General features: G+C 37.8%; 1 protein-coding gene across 1 annotated transcript; it reads left to right on the top strand.

The window, feature by feature from the left end:
• The first annotated feature begins 14,505 nt into the window (after nt 1–14,505).
• On the top strand, nt 14,506–21,462 carry LOC131034571 (uncharacterized). The gene is made up of 6 exons (XM_059220224.1): nt 14,506–14,962; nt 20,178–20,336; nt 20,456–20,522; nt 20,614–20,694; nt 20,993–21,111; nt 21,237–21,462. Exons 1-6 carry the CDS (start codon nt 14,805–14,807, stop codon nt 21,430–21,432), a joined length of 780 nt encoding a protein of 259 aa, XP_059076207.1. The 5' UTR covers nt 14,506–14,804; the 3' UTR covers nt 21,433–21,462.
• Nucleotides 21,463–21,816: the final 354 nt, after the last annotated feature.

Raw genomic sequence — 21,816 nt, 5'->3', positions numbered from 1 at the left:
CTTATCATGAGAGTTGTAAGAATCAAAATTGTGTTTATAACTCTTGGGAGATCATATAAGTGTGGTAGAGATAATCCATTGATGAAGCATATAGACTGGTTTTACTTTTATCACTATTTTACAATCAACATTGGTTTATGGGTTACAGATGGACCTTTTGTTTTAGCTAGGTCATCATATTTGTTTTACCTAAGTGGGTTGCAGCCGATGAGAAAATTGTTTGGGGTAAAGGGACCCTAGAAAGGGTTGCACACCCACTCCTTTATATGCCATCATGTTAGATGAGTTTTAAATAGTTTCAAGAACTACGAAGTCTCTGCGCCTTCACATAGGCAAGGCCATCTGTGATGAGCCCCCGAGACACTAGGTCTGGCCCTTAGGTTTTGCAATTCTAAGTTTGGTTTAGTCTCACCACTCCTTCAAAATCTTATGTATTCTCTATTTATCTATACCCTCTTGATTCAGTTGTACTAGCTTTTTAAAATGAATTTCTCTATCCTTTTTATCGAATCGCTTTATCAATGTCTCGCTGAAATCTTCTAAGGTAGTGATTGAATCTTTCCCTTGGGCCATCATGTCGTGATACCGCCATTTGTGAGTCATCCCCTCAAGATGCAAGTTGGAAAACTTGATGGCCTCTTCTTCAAACTTAGGATTCAAAAGGAAACATGCGTCCAATTTTTGCAATCAAGCTCTTGTTGAAGAGCTATCGGATATGGTAAAGGTGGGAATGGTGATCTTTTCAAAGCAATGTTGAATGTCCTTTTGGAGCTGCTCATCACATCTTCTCCTCCTATGCCCATTCCTTGTCTTCATCTCATACTATTTTGTAAAGGAAGTGTCTCTTCATATGCCAACACTTAGGGCATTGTATTTATCATGAAGTCTTGTCATTTCATCTCCCTGATTGGGTTACTCTTCTTCCATTGGTGTTGTCCCTTCCTTTTCCAGAAAATTGGCTTTAAAGGCTCTTGTATTTGGGTTAGCTAATTCCTTATCAGCACCAGAGCTGCTCCCTTTGATCCCATTTTTAATAGGTTTACCAGTACTCAATGATTAATACAGTCCTCTTAAGAGTTGGACCATATCAACAATGGTGTCCCTCATATTAGCTTGAAACCAGTGCCCCTCATATGCGTATTCCTTTTTTTTTTTAAAAAAAAAGCCGTCAGAATTCCGATGGCAACTAAACTTTGCACCGACGACCAAACCGTCGGACCAACAACATCCCCATCGGTGCAAAGTTTATGGCAGCCATCAGAATTTTGATGCCAACTGAAGAAACATCCAACGAGGATGTTGTATGTCTGACGACACTTTCTTGTCAGACGGTCATCAATGCATATTTGTGGGTGAGCGTTGGAATTTCGACATCCATCCGACGACATTTTTGGTCGGAGGAGCGATCATGGCCGTCATCGAAAGAGTTCACTATGTCGTCGGAATTCTGACATTAAATGGCATCATTGGGAAGTCTGAAGATGAGTTTTTTACGGCTTCATTTGTCGATAGTCCGACGAAAAGTAGTCAAAATTCTAACGAATGGCCATTGGAAATTATCCTCAAATGTACTAGTCGAAATCCACATAGGGATCAACACAATCACCTACAACTAAGGGAGAACAAATAAGAATGCATTCAAGTAAGAAGGTAACACATTTACGCGAATTGCTTAAAATGAATGAAGGTGAGATAAGATAATCTTATTAATGTGAAGGAAAAGCATAATTTACAGTTCCAGAGGAATAAACATGTATTTTGCAAGAGAAAAAGAAATAAGATCCTGAGGAAATATACAAAAATTGCCTTTATAACTAAGTCATAACTAAAAAATGAAAACTACAATTGAAAATAGTAACCCTCCTAGGGTTAGGTTACAAAAAATTTGCAAGAGGGAGGAGAAGGTCATATCAACAAGCCAATCTGATGGTGTGCAATAAATCTTTGCAAACAATCATCATCTATGAAAGAGGCAAAAAGATCTGTAGGAGAAGACATCTCCGCAATAGATGCATCATGATGACACGACAGAGCCAAAAATTCTTCAAAATGCATTAAATAGGCATGGGGTGGTGTCTGAGATCGGCCTCAAGGTCACTTCTAGAGTAAATGGCAAAAATCCTCAGTGGTTCAATGCAGAAAGGATCCAATTTGGGGCGTCGACTGAGCAGAAAATAAATTTTGACCATCGAGTCGACAACCACCTCCTTCTAGGATTTAAATGCTAATGGTCACGAAGAATTCAAATGCTAGCCGTCGATGGAGAGATCTCGCATGGAGATGGAAGTGCAAGATCTCGCCATGAAGTGCACTGAAAATCCCAACTAAAGAATAAGTTGCAGCCGTCCGATTGGGATCCAATTGAAAATGGGCTATGAACATCACGCCAAGAAGGGAAGGGGCCCACCACATAATTCACCACATTCACATTGCCCACTAGACCGTCGCGCACAAACTACATGCCAAAGAGAAACCTCGGGGAAGTGGGCGAAGCAAAACCTGCTTCCTGCATGCTCGCAACATAAAAAGAAGCCTCCAAAAGGACCACACGAGGAAGCAAGGAGGAATTACGAGTCTCTCGCATGCCCGTGTCATCACAAATGCATCGCCAAAATATTATGCGGTGAGGCAGGAGGAAAAGAACAAGTCCCTTGCTCACCCGCAAAGCAAAAAGAGCCTCACCAAAGGAATACGCAAGGGAGCAAGAGGAGAGAAGAAGTTGCCTACACGCCCACAACAAAACTCTTATGCGACCAGAAGACCATGTGGGGGTGCGGGAGAAGCATAACCAACAGTCCGCTGCCCCGCGAGGTGGAACTGAAGGAGCCAAAGAGGAATGTAGGGGCACGGGAGCCAAAAGCCGTTAACGTCAGTCAGTGGAAATAAATAATAAAAAGAGGGAACCGACCTGCCAATGAATAAGAACCCTCCAACTGATAACCTTTAGTGAAAGTTACCAACCCAAACGATCGACTCAAAAAAAGAATTCAGGAGCTCGGAAAAGGATGCAAAGGCAAAAAAAATCCCTCTGCATGCTCCAACAAAAATGCGCATAACACACAGGTTATCCAAATGTGCATAACACACAAGTTATGCAAAACCTTGAACTTCTCAAATTGGATCTTCAAGAAAGTTGATAGAAAAAAGTCAACACAACCCACAAAAATGCTCCAACTTTTAGTAGTATGCAAGGGTCCCAACAAAGCTTATTCGGCCATTTTCCTTTTTCCTTAATTTTCTGCTAGATTAAGTATCCCATTTTAACTGAGTACTCCCCATATTTGGCACCACACCAAATAATTTCATTTTCCTTGCTTGTCAGTATGATACTCCTTTTGTCTAATTCTTCTTTTAGTTTATTCCGTATATCCAACGATGTACCATATTTTGAGAGATTAATCCATCTCAACTTTTCGTCCCATGAATCCTTTTTGACAATATAATCTGCAACTTTAAATCCAATTATTCTTGTCAACTCCTCCTTATATGGCATAATGTCAACAATATTTTCCAATTTGCCATATCCGGTCTAGGAGTCTACCCAGAAGTCTGCAAATCTGCCATTGTTGATGTGCCAAGTTAAATGATTGATAATTAATTTCCTTGCATCCCATAGAAACCTCCATATAGCTGACCCCCCATTAGAATTTGATAACTTAATGATGAACCACTAGTACCAAACCGGTATTGAGAGGGGGGGGGTGAATCAATACGAACACAAATACACTCCAAAACTGGTTTGACAGCAAATGCTCCAAATGACTGACAGACAGGGATACCTTTTCCACACAGACTACAACCGGTAAAGCCAAGAGTGTCTAAAACAAGCTTTGACCGGTTGACCACTTAGCTTTTCACTTAACTCAAAACAACACTACCATTTCACTTTTATGCATGGACAGGTAAACTATCATCTGATCATTACAACAGTCAGTTCAGTATGTTTTATAGACATGCATAAAACACAAAACCATCATATGCACAACAGGTAATAACAAAGCATTACATGATAGAAGCATCACACATGACACACATATTTTTCATGTGGAAACCCAATTGGGAAAAACCACGGTGGGGATGAATACCCACAAGTTGCTTTTGAACTCTTTTGAAGTCCACTCTGTTAGAAGCCTTGACCAGTTAAAGACATTACAGTAGGTTATGCTAGGAACCGATCCTGTTAGGGATCACCCGGTTAAGGGATAGCTATAATACTCGGTTAAGAGTTAAACCCAATAGGGTCACCTTGTTAGAGGATTTCAAGAACTCAATAGCTAAAGGATCTCCAGAGCTCTATAGCTTCTCAGAACTCATTAACCTTGAGTTACCCGATTAAGGGATTTGAATCAAGCCTGTTAAGACCACCCTGTTAGAGGATTTTGCATCAAGCCAGTTAAGGCTACCCTGTTAGGGGATTTTACAACTGTTGAAGTGGTTAGAGATCAACAGGAATTACAATGATCTAATAACAACACTTAATACCAATGCAGATCCATTTAGGCTCCTCTCCTCCTTCTGCACATTTACTTTGCAGGTATCTCTTCTCTCCTTTGGTCTAGCAAGAATCACGTATCACTTCCCTTGGATACACATTCACAACTTTTGCCAACAACCCTAGAAAGAAACACAACATCGACCTTATAGGAAACAGACAGGTCGATAGCAAAAACCCTAAACCCTAAACCTGTAAGGTTAAGCAATTCAAGCGGTTCAATCCTGACCGTTGAATCATACTGCATTAAATGCAACAATCTTGAATCGATCTCAAGACGTTCTCCATCATCCATTATCCACCGATTTCATGGCGCCCGATAACCCATCACGTATTATCATCGTTTGACAGACTTCGCTCATTCGCGAGGTAGATAGGAATAGTCTTCTTCATGCAAGATCCTTCACACACACAGAGCTTATGTGGCAACACGATTTGTCCTCTATTATATTGCTAACTCATCACACAACGATCACCGATTAAGTCATATAGACTTGAGGTACTCCAACCAGAAATCCTGAAGTGGAAGCTACCTACCAACCGGTAGTCATACAATGCTTCCATGTGTCGGTTCACATAACTACATGCCGGTTCATCTTGACATGCCGGTTCATCTTGAACAAATATACTGCTTCACTTTGGCATATAAACCGGTTCATACATATGCCAGTTCCCTCTTCTCACATATCACATATGTCGATTCACTTCATAACACATATTGACATCAATGACAACATACAATGTCATTATGTCTTCATGTCGGTTCACATAATGCCAACAATCTCCCCCTTTGGCATTAATGGCAATATACAAAGATATCTTCTCTGCTTCACATCTCCTGCCATTTGCTGCAGATATCTTTTCGCTTCACTCCTTCTCCCCCTTTGACAACAATGTCAAAGTGGAGGTACAAGCATCTCTGTTTCATCATGTTGCTCCCCCTGAGGAGTAGCATCCTTCAACACATCAATCAACCAAAAATTTGTCTTTCCAATACCTGACTGATGTGGAACAATTACTTTTAGTTCACCTCCTGAAGGGGCAATACCCCTAATTCACCTCTCAAATGCACAAATGTTGTCTTTGGGAGAGGCTTGGTGAATATGTCTACTAACTGCTCCTTACTGAACACGTGCTCCAGTGCAATCTCTTTATTCAGAACCTTTTCCCTCAAGAAATGATACTTAAGCTCAAAATGCTTGGTTCTAGAATGTAAAACCGGATTCTTTGATATATTGATAGCACTTGTGTTATCACAAAATATACTTACCAGTTCAGATACAGGGATCTTGAAGCCTTCCAGTACATGCTTCATCCAGATTGTCTGAGTGCAATTCATGAAAGCTGCAACATACTCCGCTTCTGCTATAGACTAAGAGATACAACTCTGCTTTTTACTCATCCATGAGACCAGTCTACCAACGAGAAAGAATGCACCACCGGTCGTTCTTTTCTAGTCATCCACATTACCTTCCCAATCAGCATCTGTGAACACTTTCAGATTGAAATCATTGTTGTATGGGTACCACAATCCATGGTCAACTGTTCCCTTCAGATACCTAAGAATCCGCTTGATTGCAACCAAGTGGGATTCTCTTGGACTTTTCTGGAACCTTGCAGTAATGCCAACTGCATGTGCAATATCCAGTTTGCTATGCACTACATAATGCAACTTACCAATCATTGATCGGTATTCCTTCTCATCAACCAGTGCAGAATCATCCTCTTTTGTCAATTTGCAACTGGTCACCATCGATGTACCAACCGGTTTGCTATCTTCCATGCCAAAAGTCTTCAACACCTCTTTGACATATTTGGACTGAGTGATGAAGATTCCATCTTCCATCTGCTGGATCTACAGTCCAATGAATAACTTAATCTCCCCTATGAGTGACATCTCAAACTCTTTCTTCATCTCATTAGCAAACTCATGACTCATCTTGTCATCTCCACCAAAGATGATGTCATCAACAAAAACTTCACAGATCAGGATCTGATCTCCTTCAGACTTCAAGTAGATATTGCTATCTTCACTTGTTCTCTCAAATCCAATCTTCACAAGATGGGAATGTAGGCACTCATACCATGCCCTAAGTGCTTGCTTTAGACCATATAATGCTTTATGTAGCCTACATACCATGTCACTGTCTTCAGATAGGGAAAACCCATCTGGTTGCTCTATATATACCTCCTCTTCAAGTACACCATTTAGGAATGCAAATTTTACATCCATTTGATATACTTTGAACCTTTTAAAAGCTGCATATGCAAGAAGCATATGAACTCCTTCCAATCTGGCTACAGGAGGAAAGGTTTCTCCATAGTCTTCTCCTTCTTCTTGAGCATATCCTTTGCATACCAATCTGGCTTTATTCCTAATCACTGTGCCATCCTCATTCAACTTATTTCTGAACACCCATTTGGTGCCAATGAAATTTTTATGCTCTGGTCTGGGTACCAAGGACCATGTACCATTTTTCTCTATCTGGTCAAGTTTCTCTTCCATTGCCTTGATCCAGTCTTCATCTTTATGAGCCTCTTTGAATGATTTAGGCTCAAATTCAGAGATCATACACGAGTTTTCTCTGATCTTTCTTCTTGCAAGGATTCCTGCATCCTTATCACCTATGATCTGCTTAGGATCATGATTCAACTTGACATACCGAGGAATGGTCTTAACTGGTTCTTCTTGCTTTTCTTCTTCATCCTCATCTTCATCAGTATCAACATTCACCGGTTCAGGGACACTGTTACTGGTACTTGGTTGGCTGACAATCGATTCCCAGAAGGTTGCAACCGGTTCATTTACAGCTTGCTCACTGCCGGTTTCCTCAGTCTTCTTAGAGGATTCATCGACTCTTACATTGATGCTTTCCATAATTCTCTGAGTCCTATTGTTGTAGCACTTGAAAGCTTTACTCTTGGTGGAATATCCTAGAAATATTCCCTCATCACATTTAGCTTCAAATTTGCCCTGATGTTCACTCCTCTTGATGTAACATTTGCTACCAAATACCTTAAAGTAGCTAACCACAAGTGTCTTACCGGTCCAATACTCATAAGGAGTTTTGTCCTTACCCTTTTTGATGAGTACCCGGTTCATAGTGTAGACTGCAGTGCTCACCACTTCTCTCCAAATGGTGTGAGCTACCTTTCCTTGAATCAACATGGTTCTAGTTGCTTCAACCATCCGCATGTCTTCAAACTTCCCTCTCAGGCTTTCTTCCTTAGCCTGTTTTACATGCTCATCACCACCATAGATATTTTCGAGAGCATCCCATACCTCTTTGGGATTTGTCTTGTCCTGAACATCAATAAATTCAATGTCAGATAAACTACTGATGAGGGCTTCCATGACTTGCCCATTTTCTTGTATCTCTCTCTTTTGGTCATCGGTGAGAGTACTGGTAGGAACAACATTTACATTTTCAACATAACTCTAGTGTTGAACACCCATGCTTTTGATGAATATCTTCATCCTGTCTTTCCATATACTGAAGTTTTCCCTGTTAAACTTTGGACCTTCCCTCTTCATCATTTGACTAGGATCTTTTCCTCAAGTGGTTAAGCTTACAACATAGAGGACCTGGAGGGGCTCTGATACCAATTGATAACTTAATGATGAACCACTAGTACCAAACCAGTACTAAGAGGGGGGGGGGGTGAATCAGTACGAACACAAATACAGTCCAAAACCGATTTGACAACAAATGCTCCAAATGACTGACAAATAGGGATACCTTTTACACACAGGCTGCAACTGGTAAAGCCAAGAGTGTCTAAAACAAGCTTTGACCGGTTGACCACTTAGCTTTTCACTTAACTCAAAACAACACTACCATTTCACTTTTATGCATGGACAGGTAAACTATCATCTGATCATTACAACAGTCAGTTCGGTATGTTTTATAGACAGGCATAAAACACAGAACCATCATATGTACAATAGGTAATAACAAAGCATTACATGATAGAAGCATCACACATGACACACATATTTTTCACGTGGAAACCCAACTGGGAAAAACCATAGTGGGGATGAATACCCACAAGTTGCTTTTGAACTCTTTTGAAGTCCGCTCTGTTAGGAGCCTTGTCCGGTTAAAGACATTACAATAGGTTCTGCTAGGAACCGATCCTGTTAGGGATCACCCGGTTAAGGGATAGCTATAATACCCGGTTAAGAGTTAAACCCAGTAGGGTCACCTTGTTAGAGGATTTCAAGAACTCAATAGCTAAAGGATCTCCAAAGCTCTATAGCTTCTCAGAACTCATTAACCTCGAGTTACCCTGTTAAGGGATTTTGCATCAAGCCAGTCAAGGCTACCCTGTTAGGGGATTTTACAACTATTGAAGTGGTTAGAGATCAACAGGAATTACAATGATCTGATAACAACACTTAATGCCAATGCAGATCTGTTTAGGCTCCTCTCCTCCTTCTGCACATTTACTTTGTAGGCATCTCTTCTCTCCTTTGGTCTAGCAAGAATCACGTATCACTTCCCTTGGATACACATTCACAACTTTTGCCAACAACCCTAGAAAGAAACACAACATCGACCTTATAGGAAACAAACAGGTCGATAGCAAAAACCCTAAACCCTAAACCTATAAGGTTAAGCAATTCAAGCGGTTCAATCCTGACCGTTGAATCATACTGCATTAAATGCAACAATCTTGAATCGATCTCAAGACGTTCTCCATCGTCCATTATCTATCGATTTCATGGCGGCTGATAACCCATCACGCGTTATCACCATTTGACAGACTTCGCTCATTCCCGAGGTAGATAGGAATAGTCTTCTTCATGCAAGATCCTTCACGCGCACAGAGCTTACGTGGCAACATGATCTGTCCTCCATTATACTGAACTCATCACATGACGATCACCGATTAAGTCATACAGACTTGAGGTACTCCAACTGGAAATCCTGAAGTGGAAGCTACCTACCAATCGGTAGTCATACAATGCTTCCATGTGTCGGTTCACATAACTACATGCTAGTTCATCTTGACATGCCGGTTCATCTTGAACAAATATACTGCTTCACTTTGGCATATAAACCGGTTCATACATATGCCAGTTTCCTCTTCTCACATATCACATATGCCGGTTCACTTCATAACACATATTGACATCAATGACAACATACAATGTCATTATGTCTTCATGCCGGTTCACATAATGCCAACAAAATTCTCCATTGTTAGGATTCGATTTAGGTTGTCTTCATCCAAGTATTTCTTATGAAATATTTTGCACCATAAGCATTCATGGTGTTTGTACATTTTTCATGTCAACTTGGCTCCTAGTGCCATGTATTGTCTGCCTATTTTTCTTAGTCCCGCACCCCCTTAGTACCATACTTGCATGCTTCATCCCATCCAATTAACGAAATCTTCTTAACATCCTTTGATTCCTCCCATAGGAATCGCTTAAGTATGCTTTCAAAGTCCTTCTCGACTTTGTGACTAGTCTGGAAGCACGGCATGGTGTAAATAGGCATAGCCGAAAGCACCGCTTTGATCATAGTTATTCTGCTGGCAAGTGTAAGCCACCGAGTCTTCCAAGAGGCCACCTTAATCCTGTATTTTTCCACAACTTTGTCCCAGTATCGAGTTCTGGACACTCCATCAATGATGCCATCAATGATGGGTGCCCTAAGGTTTTTAGCTAGTAAAGAACCAATACTTATGCCAAAAAATCTTGATATTTTTCTTTGCAAATAGGAATTGGTGTTGAAGAAATAGATGGTGGCTTTTTCCATGTTCATAACTTGCCCAGAAAACTTCTCATATTTATTTATTATGTGCTTGATTTGTTCAGCCTATTAACATTGGTCGTGCCGAATAATGTAGTGTCATCAGCGAATTGAGCATGGGTAATAACTTCATTGGCAACATTGATTCCTTTCCACAGTCCCTTGCATCTGTAAGTCTTGATTGCCCGACCCAGAGCCTCGACCATAATGACAAACAAGGAGGGAGAAAGTGGATCGTCATGTCGCAATCCTTTGTTCCACTGGAAAAAAAACAAATAGCACCCCATTTACAGTAATTGAAAAGTGGGTAGTTGATATGCAAAATTTAATTATCTCAATCCATTTTTGACAAAACCCAAATTTCTCCATAACTGTCAATAAAAACTGCCAACCTACTCTATCATATGCCTTCGAAACGTCCAGTTTGATCATCATGCCATTAATTCTTTCCGATTTCATTGAATGAATGACCTCATTAGTTAGAATAATGCAATCCACAATATCTATTCTAGGGATGAATCCATATTGTTCCTTTGATACAATTATGTGCAATACCTTCTTCAATCTATTTTCTAGGACCTTAGCAATAAGTTTATATACTGTATTGCATAACGAGATTGGCTGATAATCATTGAATGAAGTGAAAATTTGTTTTTTTCAAAATGAGAGCTATTGCCGTATTATTGAGATCTTTCACAAACTTCTTGTGCTTAATGAAGTCATCTACTAGTTTTCATAGGTCATTTCCCATAAAGTGCCAATAGTTTTGAAAAAATATTACAGGGTCCAAGGGGTTGTGTTCTATTGGTTAAAGCATTGAGTTCTCATTATGGAGATCAAAGTTCAAATCCCAAAAGGACATCTAATATGGAATTCAAAGTTGTGACTCTTAGTCTTCCACAATTGGCTTCTAGGTGGTTTCTAATAAGTGGATTCTAATTTGTGACTCTTGGTCTTCTATAGGTTGATTCTAGTGTGGTTGCTCGAAATGAGCTAATGGTGATTTCTAATAAGTGGATTCTAATTTGTGACTCTTGGTCTTCCACAGGTTGATTATAGTGTGGTTGCTCGAAATGAGATAGTATTAGTGACATGGTTGTGGTTGCTCGATATGAGAAAATACTAGTGTCATGTAATGGTCTCAAGTTGATGGTTGTATGAGAAAAAAATTTGTAAACGATATGGAATATAAAAAAAAATCTTACAGGGAATTCGTCCGACCTCAACGCTTTATCTGGTTGCATTTGGAAAAGTGCAGATTTCACTTCCTCCATAGACATTGATTCACATAACATCTTGTTGTCCTCATCCGTGATCAACCATGGTATACGATCCAGGTCCAATGACGCATCATGTGTAACATTATTGCATCCTAGTATTCCTTTGAAGTATTCTGCTGCAAAACTGCCAACCATCTCAAGGCCGAAAATCTCTTCCCCATTAATGTTGACAATCTTTTCAATTTTATTGATAGCGCTTCACTCATTAGTAGTGGCGTGAAAGAATTTGGTGTTTGCATCACCCTCTTGTAGCCAACACTGCCTTGACTTATCCTGCTAGTATAGTTCTTCCCTTCTAAGTATTTCAGAAAGTTCTTCTTTTAGCTGCTTTTCCTTGTCATAATCCTCTTTAAACATGCCATTATGAATAATCTTGTCATTGAGTGCTTCCAGCTCGTGCTCAATTTTAAACTTTTATGAGAAAATGTTCTTGAAGATATTTTTATTCCAATCTTTGAGTTTGTCCTTGATGTACTGTAGTTTTTTTAGGAATTTTGAAGCTGATTAATCCTCTAAATTTAGCCTCCTTCCACCATATTTCTAGTAATGGATTTAGGTTCCTGTCTCTCCACCACATATTTTTGAATTTAAAGCATGTCTAAATGTTGTGGGTGTTTCCCTCAGTATGTAGTTCGATTGGAAAGTGGTTCGAAATAGAACATGGAGTTATTTTTTCCCTTAAGGTGAGACTATCCTGTAGCCATTCTGGGAAAATAAGAAAACGATCTAGTCTTTAAGAGATAATCGAAAATTCCCTCTTGCAATTGGTCCATGTATACACACCATTTTCAGTGTGAACATCCATTAATCCTGAGTTCTGCACAAAATTCTGAAAAATTCATCATGCCTTGAGTGATCCGATTATTACCGCCGAGCTTCTCAGAGGCTTCCAGGATCTAGTTAAAATCTCCCTCCAGAATCAATTTCCTCTTCCCCTATAGATTGATGAAATCTATAATCTGGAACCAAGTTCTCTATTTTTCTTCAGTCTTGATAGGCCCATATATGCAAACACCAATAAATTCCATATTCAAGGAAATGCAATATGCATTAACTTCCGTCCAATTTGAATGTGCCTCCAATAAGTTTGTCGAGATCTCCTTTTGTCTCCACAATATGCCAATTCCACCAACTGAACCATTAGCCTGCTCAAACTTGCTGTTCCATCATTTGCAGTATGATAAGAACCGTTCGCCTTTTGTCTCAGACAACTTTTTTTCTTGTAAAGAGACCATATCACCAGTAAAAATCTGCAATTGACGCTTCACCAAGCATCGCTTGTCAGAGGCCCCAAGGCCCTTGACATTCCATAATAGTATCTTCATTGTTTCCCAAGGGAGGTCTTACCCCCCTTGGTACTTGCCAACTTTTTTGTTATGCTGGTAAACCTTTTCTCCTTAGCCTCTAGTTCCCTAAGCTCTTTGTGAGATTTCTTCCCTTTGTGTCTTTTTCTCTTCTCCAGTTTAGAGTCTAATTTCTTTGCGGTCATTTGCAAAATATATCTTTCTTCAATGATGTCCAATTCATCCCCAAATTGAACCTCTTCCATGTCTTCTTCTTCGGACCCAATGTTTGATATCTCATGGTCATTAAGAGTACTATGAAGGGCAACCTCAATTACCACAACAGGTTGGGGGGAAGCCTCTTGCAGAGCCTCGAGATGTTCAAATTTTGATGTGTCCTGTGATTTGACTTGTTGTTTAGCAATAGGTTGCCACACCTTCTTAACCTTTGGTTTCTGTGGGCAATCCATTTCATTATGTTTTCTAGATCGACATCTTGAGCATAAAAACTTGTCTTCTTAAATCTCAATTTGTTGAACCCATTTCCAGTTGTTGACCATTAGGGTTAGGGATTTAGGGATGTTTTTGATGGGCGCAATTTGGAGATGCACAAAATTTCCCATATCTCCATCGATCACATCCATATCAACACTAATTAGGGCACCCAATGTTTGACTGATTTTCTCTAGGCAATCTTTCGCCCAATACTCTAATGGAAAATTGTACATTCTAATCCAGACCGGGTAATTCAAGGGATGAAGCTTGGATGGATCAAAATTTTTGCACCATGGCTGGATGTATAGGGGAGTTTTCTTCATTTTCCGTATTCCCCAATCAATGATTCTTTTCTTATCTGCCTCATCTATAAATATTGCCATGAAGAATTGTTTCAACAAAAAATTAATTATGGCATCCGTTTGCCATTCATCCCCGATCCATTTCTTTATCTCTTCTTTGGTTGCCCTGAGGTCGAAAAATCTGCATATGATTGCTTGATCAAAGAGGATATTAATGTCATCTTCAACCTCTGCCATAACATTGATTAGGGTTTCTTAGTATGATTCACTAATTTCAGATTTATCGCATTTCGCATCTGCTCTGCCTTTCTTCGCTTGGTTAGCTAGTCTCATTATCAAACTTTTATAGAATTAATGAATAATAACTTTTTTATATTATTATGTTTTAATATATATATTTTTTATATTATCAAATTATTATTATTATATTTTTATTTAATTTAAATAGTTCTTCTTATGCTTATTCTTGAGAATTACACTTTCAATCGCTCATAATTAATATTATTAGTAATATTAGATTGAGATAATTACAAAGTGAACTGAATTGCATGAGGAGATAGACAAATTGATTATCATTAAACTTGAGAGGTAGAAATTCATTATCATTAAACTTTGAGATGCTTCTTCTTGAGAATTGCACTTTCAATTGCTCATAATTAATATTGTAAATAATATTAGATTGAGATAATTACAAAGTGAATTGATTGCGTGAAGAGATAGACAAATTGATTATCATTAAACTCTGAAGAGAAAAATGAAAGTAAAGAAAAAAAATAAAAAAATAAAATAATAATAATATTTTTTTTCATATTACAAACGCATGAAATTAAATGCTTCCAGTTTTATTGTTAAAATTAGAACATAAAACAGGGAAAGCCAAAAAGAATGGGAAGCAACTACACTCGGGAAATCCAATGCTTCGTAAACAGGGAATGCTTGATTAAGAGGGAAACTTTCATTAAAGAATAGAATACACAATTTCGTTAAACCCTATTCCACCCCGGGGCTTTGTGACGGGGCAAATTGAATCGATCCTGAGCACGTGTGCTAATGGATGTTGTCCACGTATTTAGATGCCGCCAATAAGACTTGATGGCGCAAGCTAATTTAGAGAGGGAAAAACCACTTGAATTGAATTCTCAGTTCCACAGAGCTCCGTGGAATAACAAACAGAACTGAAACGAAAGAATATGGAGGAGGTACAGATCGAAATGAGAGCGATGAATGAAGTGGATCTCCTAGATCCTAATCCAGACATTCGTGCACTCTTTTGCCATTACAATCAGTTATATTTCAACAATGCTTTAGGGGCATGTACCGTCGATTGGAGTTCCAAGCGCATGACCCTGTAACGATCTTTATCTTTCAACAAATTCTTCCCCATTTCCGTTTTTTTCTTCTTCTTTAAATAATATTTTTGTTGCTGGAAACAATGAGCTTATTTGTCATCTGAGGGGTTACACTTCTGTCTAACTCACTATGCATTACAGTAGTTTATATCTCTGTAGTGAACCTTTGTGTTACTTTTCGTAGTTTTCGGGACATACGGATGTCGTTTCGCTTGAATTCATATGAGACTTGTACCTGGCCTTGTCAATTAACCTTAGCACAGTTTCCTCACAATCTGTTTTCGTATAATTTTGGAGATTTGCGTAGTCACATATGGCAGTGGAAAATAAAATCTTCTATTCTACTATGGTATTTGAGGACTTGAAATATGAAATTTAGTTTTGAGATCATAATAAAAAGCAGATCGCATATGTATTTCCATTTGACATATACATTTCCTCAAGTTTGTAGTTGGTTGCTGCAAAATTATTTTTCGCCATTCCTAGTGGATGGAATTCTCTTTCATAAACTTTAGCTTTTTCAAATTTTTAACAGAATATTTTGTCCGATCATTTGCGCGGTGATAATATGTTCAGATGATAATATATCAACAATAAACGATAATTTTCATGGTCTTTTGAAGGAATTATACAATTTTTTGATAAAATGCAATTTGTTTTGCTATGTTCATTGATGTCTGTAAAGGAAAATTCAGAAATGTCAATTTTTATCAACCATAAACACCGGGGTAATGAATTTCTGTCCTTAGTAAATGATTAGTTTCAAGGTACGATGAAGGGGGTTGCAGTGAATTCTGGTAAGATGCAGAAATTTTAGCTGCTTGCAAGTAATATCTAAAAATTGAAATTCAGATATGAATTTTAATCAACTACAAATATCGGCATCCTAAAACAAAACTGTGGAAAGTGTTGACTTTTAAGACCTTATGATGGGGAATTAAGTTTTTTGATTATGGGGAAACAGGTTTTGAAGGGATCCTGAAACCCTGTATAAAAAGCTGGTCAAACGATATACATAATGAGCCAACCAACAAACATAGCAAGCACTAGACAAAGCAGGTTTTGAAGGGCCCTGCAACTCTACAAACAAAATGCTGGAAAAAGATAAACAAGAACAGACCCCCAGCCAACAAACAACTCACAACTAAAAAACAGCAAAGCAACAGCTCGCCCCCCTCCCAACCCCCCGGGGGCGATGACAGAACAATAACCAAACAACAAAGAAGAAAATAAAAATAGCATTACATAAGGAGCCAACCAGCGAACATAGCAACCACTAGACTAAGCAGGGCTAGTCTATGCTGGTTTTGAAGGGGCCCTGCAACCCTATGCACAAAATGCTGGAAAAAGATTAACAATAACAAACTCCCAGCCAATAGACAACCCACAACCAGAAAACAACAAAGCAACAGCCCCCCCTCCCCCAGGGGCGACTACATATCAGCAACAGAACAGTAATTAAGGAGAGTTAAGTTGTTTTTTTTATTAGATAGAAAAAAGTTGCCCACCTCAATTGATGTTTACAAGACAAATTAGAGGCATTGCATTCATGATTTTGGTTTGAATGTTCATAAATTGGAGGTTTCTGAAGGGAAATGCAGTAATTTTTTTACAGGATGGATAACTTTCAACATCTGTATTTGTAGTACAAGATGAACAATTTATCATTTAAGTCGCATATTTCTTTAAATCTGTTTTCTTTAATATACTGACTTAGATGAAAAATTGAGGGTTTTTTGGAATGGAGATGCAATAATTTTTTGATATTATGCAAAAATATAAGGCATGCCAATGGTTCTAAAATGAGAATAAAGAGATGTAACTCATATTGTAATGATCATCTCAGGCTATAGAAGTGGGTTTCCAGATTTCTTGTAGTTTAAAGATATATCTGAAGGTTTTTCAAGGGATTGATTGTAAGTATTTGATAATCTAAAATAAATTTAACCACCTTCATAAGTTATTTTGCATGCCCCTTTTTCCAAAAATAGCACTTACTAAAAATATTAAGTCCCCCATTGACTAAAAATTGTAAGTTGATTGTGATGGGATACATTGGGAGAAATCATTTATTCAATATTTATATTGCCCAAGTTCAATTTACATTCTTTGGACAAATAAATATTAAATCTAATATTTTGTTGGTGCTAGCACAGGAGGGGCATTGGATTCTTATGGGGTCAATACCAGGTCTGGTTGAGAGTTATTAAGTGGGATCCAATTCCCAATTCCAATTGGTTTTCCCTCCTTAATCATGGCATGTAGTTTTTGGGTGCCAAATTTGGGCATGCAACATATAAAATCAAAAAATAATTCATTTGCTCTTTTTCTAACATATCTCATTTTATCTCACAGAGCATTTGCTTGTGGAACCTTTAGTGGCAGATAAACCGTTGGAGTCAGAGGCTTGTGGATGAGATGTTCATGGTTTCCATGTGACTCAAGGACCGGATGCCTTGGGTTGCAGCAAGAAATTTCATCCAGAGGTTGCCTTTGTGTCGAAGTTGTAGTTTGGTGGGTTTTTAGGTTTGTGTGTTCAGTGTGTGGTTTGCAGTGTTTCCGAGTGCCAGGTGTGGAATTTCGTCTTGTTATTGGTTTTGCTGTAGTATTTGCTGTGTATACCCTCTTGTGGACATTAAGATCATTTCTATATCAGTTTGGAGGGTTTTTGTTCTTTTCGGGGCTTTTCGAGTGCACTACGATCAACCATTTTGCCTTGTTTGTTGTGGGTTTTCTGTAGAAGATTAGTGTGGGATTTGTAATCTTAAGACGAGTTTTCTATCATCAATTGTAATTGTAAGAACTATTTTGGGTGTTCCTATGGATATCTCTTCGAGACAAAGCAAGGGTGAACTTCCAATATATTGAGAAGAGGATTAGAAGCATGACACACATCTACATCATATTCTAGATCAACCAAAAATAGAAATATCATGATGATAGAAAGATGTTTACAGTAATCAAAGATATTCATGGAGTAGACATGCCAAACACAGAGCATACACATAAAAATGCAGAGCATACACATGGATATATGCAAACACGGAGCATACACACACATATAGGTACTGTTAGATTCTCTCATTGACTAGAATGCATTCATTGATTCATCTTTACCCTGCAGACTGGCAGGATCAAGCTCTGATACCACTTGTAATGTCCCTTTTTATTAATGTCCTAGTTTTGCCCTAAAATCAAACTTCCAAGGAAGTAGGAGATGTAATAGGGTTATGCACCAACTTAGATCACCCAAATTGGGGTCTTGTAAACATGCTAGATAATCATTGAGAACATGGTGTTTAAGGTTCATCTCATGGTGAATGACAAAATTTTAAGGTTTCCCTAGGGAGTTGTGATTATTTTGAAAAGATTAAAAAATCTTAGGCATGTCAGATCAGACATTGATCTTTTGTAGATTGTTCATCTTGAACAGTAAATGCTGACTTTGCAGATTGTCTCATTTTAACTGAGAAAATTTTAGGTACTTTTAAAGGCAATTGCACTAATTTTGTGACAATATATAAAAACTTCAGCCACTTTGGTTGATGTATAAAAGAGAAAATTCAGTTGTCTAATTTTTATTTAAGTATTGAAATTGGACTATGAATACTACTGGCTATCTAGATTTGTCTCATGGTAGATAATAAATTTTCAGTTTTTTTCAAGGGAGTTGCAGTTATTTAAGATCAGTTGCTTTGCTATTAATCCTGAAGTGTTTGAGAAGCAAGGGAAGTTGGGGGTGCAAGTTTCCTGTCCTCTAGGGAGCATTCCTGACTGGTTAATCGGCGGAGTCTGTTGAATACAATGACATTGCACAATCTATGTTAATTGGGGAATAGGTGTAAGCTGTAGATAATTAAATTTATCCTTGATATATCTGGGCTAGTGTGTGAATTAGTAGGTTGTTAGCATAAAATGGAGAGACTGGGGACGTTTTCTATTGCTGGTCACATGATTTTACTAGTCAAAGCAGCAGATGGAAGGGAAACAGATTTAAAGAAACAAGAATATGCCAACCATTCAAAATGGAAGGACAAAATTTGAAGAGTTCTGATACTTGAAGGACTCACTGGAGAAGGTTTAGTATGTCTCTTGCAAATAACCAACAACAATGGGTCACGAGATGCTTTAGTGAAAATCTGTACCCAATGGAAAAAAGTCATTTTCCATTGGACCAATTAAATTGAAAATCATGCAGTATTTATAGGTAGAGAAACTTGGAAGTACATGAATAGAAAAAAGAGTTATTTCTTTGTGAAAGTGAAAAAGGTTTTTCAATTTTTTTTTCTTTCATATTTTTTTAGATTGGGTAAGGAGAAACGGAAAAGAATGAATTTGGGGTTAATATTTCAACATATGGCTATAGAAGATCTTCAAAACCTTTGATAATATGAGAAAATAAAGTATAAGATAAGTTTGAAAAAGAACCCAAAATCTAAGGGAGACCTATGAAGGTCAAGAATGGATAACTATATACTTTTCTTAATGCATCCGTGGGTAAAGAACCACTCTATTTCCAGATGGAAATTAGGAACTGCTTGAAGCTACATTGAAACTTATTCCACATGCAATTGAGAAAAATAGTCCTAAAGATATATAAGAAGGAATGTAAAAGGTCAAAATCATTGAACATAAGTGTTCACTAATATTTTCAGCCTGTTAAGATGCAGTGAAAGCTACAAAAGGAGTGAAAGAGAGAAGTACACCGTAGCTACCCATCTGCTTTCACTATAAACAGAATACACATGGCATCTAAATGAAAGGAACGAGTATAAGTTGTTCTAGCATCAGACCAAGACTCCTGTTAAGGTTTGAGATGAGCATTTCTGAGATTGTATCACTTATCTAGTTGTCTGAATTCTCAGCAAATTCAATGTGTTGTCTTAAACTTTAATGGGAGCTCCAATGCCATGCTAGAGTAACTTATAGCTAATATATAGACAATTTATTTGTATGTATTCTGTTTATTAAATTATTTGCTCCTCTTAAGGTTTAAGATGAGTGTTATTGAGATTGAATCACTTATCTAGTTGTCGTCTGAATTCTCAGTAAATTCAATGTGTTGTCTTAAACATTAATGAGAGCTCTGATACCATTCTAGAGTAACTTAGCTAATCTTTAGACATTATATTTACTGATTTACATGTATTATGTTTATTAAATTATTTGAGCTCTGCTTTTCTGTAAGTAACATCCATTTCATTTCTGGTACAGCTGTGCAGGTATTTGCCAGTATATGAAAATGGGAGGGTGTGCTATACGGCTTTCGGAGCCTTTATTAAAGTTTCGTTCAACCACTGATTTGAAAAATACCTTACTGCATGAAATGATTCATGCATACTTGTGGCTTACTGATAGGAATAAGGACCACAAGTATGTGTTTTCGATATCTTCCTAGAAGTTTTCATTTTTTGTCATAATACTACAGTAGCCTCCTTCTGAGCTATCCTCATCCTCTTGATTTACATATTCTTTTGTGATCTTTAAAAAAGTGATCATGGCCCTTGCTTTCAAAAGATGATGATGGAAATAAATTCTAGCACGCTACCTGATCACCAGGTGAGGGTCTAAATTCTTCATGCAGTCTTTGGTTATTTGTTATACACATATATCAGATTGTCTGATGCTAAGTTTTTCGTATTTGTTACAGAGGCCTGCATGTGGTTATTCTCTAAGTATTTATCACAACTTCACTGATGAAGTTGACAATTATAGAACCCACCATTGGAAGGTATGCTTGTATATACATTATATATCTTGCTTGTAGATATGTTGGAGACACAAAAGAATTTATGAATTATTCAAATTCCCATACAAGTTTAGGTTTGGATTTGGACTAGAGCCAAGCTTTATGTTTATGTGATTTGACATTTTTTATTTGATAGTGTAAGTATTTGCTTTTACTTTGATTCGCAAGTATAACCTGTGTTGTTTTACTCTGGTAGATGTAATCATGACTGAGTTGAAGCTTTTACTAGAAATTGTGGCAGTAACAACTGAGCAAATGAAATTTTCTTCTCATATTGCAGTGTCAAATTTGTGGAGACCTAATAAGGAGGGCCATGAACAGACAACCTTCAGCTTCTGACTGTATGAGAAGGGTTATCCATAATGAACTCTGTAATGATACTCGTTGCCATTGGCATCAGTAAGAACAGTTGCTTTCATACAAGAGTCTTCTTTAGCTGCATTCTTGTGGTTGATCAGTGAATCCTTTCTTTATTATTGTATCTTGATGTGAATAAGAAGAGTTATGCATGTATTGACTTGCAGACATCAAAAAAATTGCTGTGGGGAATACATAAAGATAGCTGAGCCCGCAGCGTATCAGGAGAAGAGAAGACGTATAAAGATTTCTGGTTGGTTAACAATAAATTTTCATGAAGAAGATAATTTCATGTCTTATTGGAAGAATGTGGAATTTCGTTTTTCTTTAGACCCTTCTACATTGAGAACTTGTGCATTTTGAGTTAATACATTGCATCAATTTTTGCAGTGGGATGAAATTATTTGCCTTTAACTTTTAATCTAGTCAATTTTTGGGTAACCCATGCTACTATTCATTTTGATCGTAAGTTGTCTATTAAAAATTTAAATGCAATCAGAATATTTATAACTGGTTTTCCAACTTTAGTTGCATGAAACAAATCGTTTTGGTGCATGATAGCAGGGTAAATTGCCAGTTCATTACGTTGTAAATTTGTCATTGCATTCAAGGAATACATAGAGTCAGACATCAATCAATTTATATTGCTGAAGACTATATAATAATGTAAATATCGTAGTTCAAAAACTGACTTGGAAACTTGGCGGACCCAAAATTTAACTTGAACTTGGGGCTTGGCAATTTTCT

Source organism: Cryptomeria japonica, chromosome 5, assembly GCF_030272615.1.
Source record: "Cryptomeria japonica chromosome 5, Sugi_1.0, whole genome shotgun sequence".
Taxonomy (NCBI): Eukaryota; Viridiplantae; Streptophyta; class Pinopsida; order Cupressales; family Cupressaceae; genus Cryptomeria; species Cryptomeria japonica.
This window is presented reverse-complemented; position numbering and strand designations above follow the sequence as displayed.